The sequence below is a fragment of the Dipodomys ordii genome, unplaced genomic scaffold (assembly GCF_000151885.1).
Source record: "Dipodomys ordii isolate 6190 unplaced genomic scaffold, Dord_2.0 Scaffold78, whole genome shotgun sequence".
NCBI classification, from domain to species: domain Eukaryota; kingdom Metazoa; phylum Chordata; class Mammalia; order Rodentia; family Heteromyidae; genus Dipodomys; species Dipodomys ordii.
Window position 1 is genome coordinate 151,481 of NW_012267294.1, and position 8,652 is coordinate 160,132.

An 8,652-nucleotide genomic window follows, 5' to 3' on the forward strand; every position below is an offset into this window, starting at 1 on the left:
GAGAGGAAGGAAGGAAGGAAGGAAGGAAGGAAGGAAGGAAGGAAGGAAGGAAGGAAGGAAGGAAGGAAAGAAGGAAGGGACAGTACCAAATACTCCCTGCCACCAAGATATCACTGCCTTGCACTGATTAAGATTTTTTTTTTGTTTGGTCCAATAATTATGTCAATGGAAGAGGGAGTCCTCAAAGTCTACACGAAGCCAAAAGCTCCTCTCCTGATAGTATTGAGAGTACCCAGAGCCCTGGGTAGGAATGCTTATTTAGAGCAGAGAAGGGAGCCACCCTTTCAAGAGAAGCCAGGAGTCTGGTTACACTTGTTCCTCTACCAGGAAGCCCCTCCCATTAGCCACCTGACTGAAGTCCCAGAATTGTCTAAAATGTAGGTATGGGGATTTTCTGGCATCTTGAGCGGATATGCTAGGGCTTCTTCTTCCAGCTGAGCTGTGTTCAACCCAGGACCAGAGGTACACAACCACTAATCCTCCCCAGTTAGTCTTCCCCACTCCCTCTGCCCCCTCCCCCAGTAAACAAATACCCAGGTGGCAGAAAGGCAATAGTAGGAACGGAAACCCCGGGGAAGCTGGAAGACCCCAGTGGGTTGAGGACACATGCCAACACAAACAACTCATCTACCCAGTTTGTCAACCTCTGGGAGACTCTCCCCCAAACACAATCACCAGACCTATGGTGGGTGGGGGAGGGGGACACCACGGGAATGTCTCTTGGGAGCCATAGGAAGCCGACCCCAAGCACTGGAGCAGACTTCCCTGGGGGCTGGCGGGGGTGGGGGGGCAGGTCATGCTCTTGGAGAAGAGAGAACCGGCTGTCTGCCTTCGGGTGCAGTCACTGCGCAAGCCCAGCCTCCGCGCCCCCCTCCCCGGCCCCGCCCCACGGTGCAGGTGGATCTGCCCGGTGCTGGGAAGAGCAGCCAGGGTGGGAAGAGGGGCGACGCAGGCAGAAGGAGAGGGCGAAGAGCAGATCGCTGCCCAGTCACCGCGCGCAGAGGGGAGGACACTGGCCTCCCCTAGGGCGGTCTTTCCAACGCGGGGCGCACTAATGCAACCAGCAGTGCCTCGCTTCTTATCACTGAATCCGCACCGTCGTGGACAGGGGGCTCCCCGTGCGGGAGGAGCGCCCGGGTCCTGGGCCACACCGGGAGGGCAGCGCAGCAGGTGTCCGCAGCAGGGCTACCTGCCTGCCACACCCTGCCCAGAACCCGCCCCCCCACCCCCCAGGGAGGGTGTGAATGTCATCCCAGAGACCCGTTTTTCGTGGCCCCGGGGTTCTGCGTGCGGCCGGGACCAGCAAAGGAAGCTGCAAGCCCGGGCAGCGACGTGGGGCTGAGGAGGCGCCTCCTGGAGGGCACGCCGGAGGGCCCCCAGGCGCTTCAGGCACCCCGCGGTTGCACCACAAGCTTCCTGGATGAAACGACACGTGGCCCGGGGGCCCCCCACAAGGGTTTCCTCTGGGCTCCAGTGGGCCCGGCCTCTCCGCTGACCTCCACCCCGCCCCGCCTGGCCCGACCCTGGCCACCTCCACCTGCGCGATCGCCCGCGCGCACCGGACTCACCCCCGCGGATCCCCACCCCCCTGCGCCGCCCTGCCCGGGTCCCCAACACCCTCCAGCCTGCTACGGTCCCGGGACCCCGCGTTGTCCCCGCGCCCTCACCCCGGCAACCCCAGGCCCGCACTAACCCCCGTGGCCGCGCTTCAGTCTCAGGCTGGCTCGCAGGCGGCGCCCGAACCCATCCATGGCCCCGCGAGTGCCCGGCGCCCGCTCCCGGGTCCGCGCCGCCCCGCCCCCCGGCCGTGACCTCCGCGGGCCCGGAGACTTTCGCTTTCACGCGGGAATGGGTGGCGGGGACAGGGCCGGGGCGGGGCAGCGCACCTTCCGGGCGGCCGCCCAGCCTCCCTGGCGCACCTGGGAGGGCTCGCTCGGCCCCGAGCCGCTGGCAGGGCTGCGCCCCGTGCCCGGTGCCAGAGGGCGCTCGACGCGCGTCCGCGAGGGGCGGCGCCACCACGCGCCCACCCTCCAGGAAGCGCCACTTTCGGGATCCCCACAGTCCCGGAGCATGCAGGATCGTGCCTGAAGGCGTCCTCACCTCCAAGGGCGCTTTCCGGGGAGCCCCAGACGAACCCCAGAAGCTCAAGCAAACTTCTAGTCCTCCACACCCATCTGCTCCCTTTACCTCTCTCCCTACAACTGTGTTGGCCTCTGGCGGTCTCCACGGTCTCTCCGATAGTGGATTGTCTTCCCACTAAAGGTGCATTAAGATGTGGACCTTCACCTTGCCTTTCATTCAGCCGTTGTTCTTTGACAGCTCAATAAGCTCTAACCTTGGTGACGTGACGCATGCTTGCAGCTACTCTGGAGGCTTGAGATTGGAGGATTGAGGTTGGAAGCCAGCAGGGACAGGAAAGTCCCTGAGATTCTTATCACCAGTTAATCACTCATCTCTCTCTGTCTCTCTGTCTCTCTCTGCCTCTATCTCTCCCTGCCTCTTTCGCTCTGTCTCTCTTTGTCTCTCTCTGTCTCTGTCTCTGTCTCTCTCTCTCTCACACACACACACACACACAACCAATTGGAAATGGAGCTATATAGCTCAAGTGGTAGAGAACGAACAAAGCTAAAAGACAGCATCCAGGCTCTGTTCAAGCCCCAGTACTGAAAAAAGGAAATAAAATAAACAGATGGTAATCTCCCTACCCTGAACTGGATGTGCGCCTCAGGTTGTGGAAAACTTTCTGGTTGCTGTTATCAAACGAATTTAAGGGACTTACAGCAAAACTAAGCTCTACTATCCAGTACCAAAGCAGACTTGCAGTCTCTCCTCCCACGCTCACCTTCACTGACCACCTAAACTCATTCCGACTTCAAACTCCAGATCCACCAAGATATAGGGCCAAGCACCACTTGCTCCAGCAGAATCCTCTGCTGACAAATCCTCTCCCTCCCAGGACAAGCTCTGTAAGGGATGGGTGGAAAGATTCACCTGAAATGTCACTATTCACTAGTCTTAGTCTCCATTTCAGGCATAGGAGTCAGTGGGAAGATGAAACTCTGGCAGAAAAACGTCTGGGAGCTGCGGTAATGACCCTCAGACCCACAGCCCTTTTTCTTCTCCCCACAACCACAGACTGAAGGGGTGCCCAGAAGTTGGGAAGACAGCCCTAGTATTAAACTGTCTACTCTTAGCCTAGAGGTTCTAAAAATTGCCTTTACACTGGGCGTAGGCAATTTTTACTTAATTATACAGCTTTTTTTTGTTTGTTTATTTCTGCTTTTTATGCCAGTACTCAGGCCTGAACTCAGGGCCTGGCTGCTGTACCTTAGCATTTTTTGCTCAAGGCTAGCACTCTACCACTCGAGCCACAGCTCCACTTATGGCATTTTGGTGGTTAATTGGAGATAAGAGTTTCAAAGACTTTCCAGCAGAGGCTGGCTTTGATGCATAATCCTCAGAGCTCAGCCTCCTGAGAAGCTAGAATTACAAGCATGAGCCACCAGAGCCTGGCTGCAAGTTTGTTTCAGTTCCCTGTTCTCAGGATTACTGCACATAAGGACAGACATAGCACTTCCTCAAGAGCCTTCCCTTATTGAGACCCATGCCCCATGTATAATGGTGTACCAGCATGAAAGATTTCTCTAAGTGGTAGACCACTATGGGTTGTAATTGTCCACATATTTTATGGTTCTCCCAACCAAATTACTTTCATCCTTTCAAATGAAGAGGAGCAGGGATGAAGCTCAGCAGTAAAGCACTTTCCTGGCATGCATAAAACCCTGGGGACCCCTTAATCAATCAACCAACCAACCAATCAATCAATCAATAATAGAGTCAGATGAGTCATGGTACTCACTTGCCATTAGAGTCCATGGGAACCCAAACTACTATTTTTTTTTGCAGTTATACACATTTGTTTCCCTTATAGCTCCTGTTCTCTGCACCATTATGCCTAACTTTGACATTGATCCTATTTTCAACTCCATGATGATAGCTGAGATCAGGGATAAGGTTTGTTAAGACTTTGCTGAGGAATTAAGTCTTTGTGATGGAAGAAGTATGTTAGAAAGGAGAACTCAAGCCAGGTATGGTAGTTACACCCATGATTCCAGCTACTGGGGAAACTGAGGTAAGAGAAGCAAAAGTTTGAGGACTGTATTTAGTGAGTATTTAGTGAGTTTGAGGACAGACTGGCCAACTTGGTGAGACCCTGTCTCAAAATTTGAATAAAAATATTTTTAAAAGAATAAGGATGTAACTATTAGAGAACTTGCTCAGTAAGAGAAAGAGAAAGAAGAGGAGAGTAGAGGAAAAAAGGAGAGGAGAGAGGAGGAGGGGAGGGAAGGGGAAGGAGGAGGGGAAGGGATGGGAGAGATAACTTGCAGTACAGTTTTACTGCATCTTGGGGGCTGTGCAGGGTCTTGTCTTGGAGATTTATAAGCCCCTATGCAGCAGTGCCCACCTGACCTGACTTGAATGGAAATACCGTCAAGCCCAGCCCTGCCTCAGTAGTCACATGATGTTCATTATGTTCAAGTTAACATCATGGACTTATATTCTTCTGGCAGTGACACCTAAATATCAGCAACGAAAGCAACAAGTCCATCAATGCAATCACAGCATCAATAGCTCGATGAGAGGCCTAGGCTATCTATACTCCTTGGCTTCTGATTTCCTGTGAGGATCAATGTGAACAATAAGCTATGCTTGTGCTAAGAACAAGCAATGACATCCAGGACTAGAGAAGGACATTTCAATATTGGAGACAAAGATGACCTTTTGCATTACTACACGGAACTCCTGGAGCCATGGTGCAAATCTCCCTCCTCCCCCTCCCTTTCCTACCATTCTCTCTTTCCCTTCTCCTTCCTTCCCTCTCTCCCTCTTTCCCTGTCTCTGTCTCTGTATCTGTCTCTCTCTGTCTCTCTCTCTCTTCCCCACTATATTTGTTAGCCAATACATTCTTGATTGATTTTTGGGGGAGGGCAGTACCCATACGTCTTTGTGTTTGCTGGTCTCATCTTGATATTTTGTCCCTCCCTCCTTAAACATCCTTCTTCCTCTTCCCATTCTTTCAAAGTGCCAATTTCCTTTTGTTCCTAATAGTGTGTGTGTGTGTGTGTGTGTGTGTGTGTGTGTGTGTGTGTGTGTGTATGCCACAACTGAGGCTTGAACTCAGGGTCTTGTGCTCTCGTTTGCCTTTTTCACTTAGGGCTGGTGCTCTACCACTTGAACCACATGTCTATTCCTGACTTTTTGCTGGTTAATTAGAATTAAGAGTCTCTTAGACTTTTCTGCTCAAATCTCAGCCTCCTAAGTAGCTAAGATTACAGGCATGAACCACCAATGCCCTGTGCCAGCATTTTATTTTATGCCTGTCCTAGGGCTTAAATGCAAAGCCTCAGCACTGTCCCTGAGCTTCTTTTGCTCAAGGCTAGTGCTCTACTACTTGAGTCACAGCACCATTTCCTGCTTTTTCTGAGTAGTTATTGGAGATAAGAGTCCCACAGACTTTCCTGTCCAGCTCACTTTGAACTTTGATCCTCAGATCTCAGCATCCTGAGTAGCTAGGATTATAGGGATGAGCCACGGGTGCCTGGCTTCTGTCCCAGCATCTTGTACAAGCAGCTACCTCTGCCTCTCATCCCACTGCCTTCTAGTCACATTTTTTTTTGTAATGGTGCTCAGGTTTTGAACTCTGTTCATTGTGATCAGGTATTCTTTTTTTGGGGGGAGGGGTCCAGTCGTGAGCCTGAACTCTGGGCCTGGGCGCTGTCCCTCAGCTCTTCAGCTCAAGGCTAGCGCTCTACCACTTGAACCACAGTGCCACCTCCGGCTTTTTTTCTGCATATGTGGTGCTGAGGAATTGAACCCAGGGCCTCATGCATGCAAGGCAAGCGCTCTACCACTGAGCCACCTTCCCAGCCCCTATCAGGTATTCTTGAGCAATGTCCCTGGCTCAGTTTTGTGTTATTTTTCAGATAGGATCTGGTGATTTTGCTTCAGAGCCAATCCAATTTATGCCTTCCAGGTAGCTGAGACAGCAAATAAGCATCATTATATCTGGACTACCTGTTGACTTGGGACAGTCTCACTCGTTTTTTGCCCAGGCTGGCCTCCAATGTGCCCCTCCTGGTAGCTGGAATTATAGGCATTAAGTCACCATACCTGGCTTTTGATTCATCTTTTATATCTTACTTAAATGCCTGTCATGAGAAGACTTCTTTGATTTCTGCTCTCATTTAGGCCAGAATTTCCTGTTGCGAGTTCAGATCACACTGTCTCCTCTTTTCTTCTCCCTCTCCCTCTCCTTCTCCACTCCTCCTTTGCTCTCTTCTCCCCTCCAGTCTTGCCCTCTTCTGTGCTCTTCTCCCCTCCCTCCTCTTCTCTTCTCTCTTCTCTTTCTTTTGCAGTATAGAAATGGAACCCAGGATCTTATCCATGCATGCATCCTAGGCAAGCATGCATTCAGTCCACAGGCTAGACTTTTTGTTGTTGTTGTTGGTTGTTGTTAGTTGTGGGGCTTGAACTCTGGGCCTGGGCACTGTCCCTGTGCTCTTCAGCTCAAGGTGAGTGCTCTACCACTTGAGCCACAGCACCACTTCCAATTTTATTTTATTTTTTACCAGTCCTGGGACTTGAACTCAGGGTCTAGATGCTGTCCTTGAGCCTCTTTGTGCTCAAGGTTAATGCTCTACCACTTGAGCCACAGCACCACTTCTGGCTTTTTCTGAGTAGTTTATTGGATATAAGAGTCTCATAGACTTTTCTGCTAGGGCTGGCTTTGAACCACAATCTTCAGCTCTCAGCCTCCTGAGTAGCTAGGATTATAGGCCACTGGCACCCAGCTAGAATTTAGAATTTGAAGTGTCAATAGAAAAGACAGTATGAAAGGCATTCAGGGAGCTAGAAATTCTGCTGGGCACAGTTTCAGCAGTGGGGACATCAGGGCAGTGAGAGGCTGTCAGAACCAGAGTCCAACAGGAGCTCCCTGTCCTGGCCCTGTCTTCTTTGATGGACAACTGTCTTCTTTTTTTTCCTTAAGGAACAGAAACAAATAACAGAGAGAGCAAGCCCTTAGCACAGTTTAGAACATAACAAATATTAAATATGTATTAATTGATGAACTCCTTACCCCATTCTTCTGGCTCACCCCAATAACAAAGCTAAAGAAAGCATGACACCAGTGTCCCAACAATTTTCTTCCTCTCCCCTCCCCTGTGACCAACTCAGGAAGAGCATGGTACAGAAGGACTAGCTGATAAGTGACCATGCCATGTGGGGAAGCTCAGGCAATGACAAAAGGCATGGGAAGATAACCAGAAGCAAGAGGGAGAGCCACAGTGGGAGAAGGCTGGGCGGAAGAGATCATGGCTAGGGTTGCTATGGGGGTGGGCAGCAGAGGGGGTTTGGATCCCAACCATGCCACATATGGGGAACTCAGCAAGGACTCTGTCTTCTTTCTTTGTGGGCTTCTACAGAGAGAATCATGCCTCCTTTCCTCTCCTCTCTTCTTCTTTCACCTTGCTTTCCCAACACACACACACACACACACACACACACACACACACACACACACACACACACACGATAATAATACCAGGACATGATAAATTAACAAGACTCTAGGCATCCACACATAGTGAGACCAAAGGAGGAGGATATTTTTAGGGAGGAATGCAAAGGCCCAGTGCCTATGAGCCTCTGATCATATTAAACAATATTAATCTAAATGAACTCCAGGAAACTGAAAAGAAGATAGATACATACGGTCTGTGTGTGTGTGTGTGTGTGTGTGTGTGTGTGTGTGTGTGTGTGTGTGTACACCAAGTATCTATCTCGAAACTGGTGAATGTATCCCCTCCAACTGAGTATCCTGACTTGTGCACTTGGAATTACATAGGGCATAAGGTCCAGCCCTAGCTTCAAGATACATTTTTATCTTAGCAACCAAAAGAGATTATAATTGTAATTATTGAAGATCTTGGCTTGAAGCCAGCTTGGGAAGACAAATCTAAGAGACTCTTGTCTCCAGTTAACCAGCAAAAAGCTGGAAGGGGTGGTATGGCTCAAGTGGTAGAGTACTAGCCTTGGGCAAAATAGCCAAAGGAGAGCATGAGGCCCTAAGTTAAATAAAAACAAATAAAAATAATAATAATAAACAAAATAAGACCCAAAGAGCCAACCTTTTTTATCCCTTCCCTACTTCTCTGTGCACCTGTAGATTTTATTCTGAGTCATCTCCACACAGACAGCTGCCACCTCTTAAGCATCAGGCTGCTGAGTGCTTGGGGCGAAGTCATACTAACCCAAACTCAGTTCCAAGGAGATATCATTCCAGCCTGTCCAAGGACATTTTCCATCCAATATACCTTCCTGAATTATTGCAAAGGCCATGGGTAATTTTAACTAGGAAAAGGCTTTAAAAAATTAAGAGTGATATGGGTGCTGGTAGCTCATGCCTATAATCCTAGCTACTCAAAAGGCTGAGATCTGAGGATCGTAGTTCGAAGCCAGCCCAGGCAAAATAGTCTGTGAGATTCTTTTTTTTAAATTTAATTAATTAATTTATTTTTTATTTGTGAACATACTGTACAGAGGGGTTACAATTACATGGGCAGGATAATGCGTACATTTCTTACCAAGCAT

General features: G+C 50.0%; 1 protein-coding gene across 1 annotated transcript in view; it reads right to left on the bottom strand.

The window, feature by feature from the left end:
* The window catches only part of Dennd2d (DENN/MADD domain containing 2D), a 23,269-nt gene extending 21,386 nt beyond the window's left edge, over positions 1–1,883 (bottom strand). The window contains exon 1 of the mRNA XM_013024602.1: positions 1,694–1,883. Within this exon, the coding sequence (XP_012880056.1) occupies positions 1,694–1,751 (58 nt within the window). The 5' untranslated portion in view covers positions 1,752–1,883. The remainder of the gene's footprint in view (positions 1–1,693) is intronic.
* Between the last annotated feature and the right edge of the window lie 6,769 nt (positions 1,884–8,652).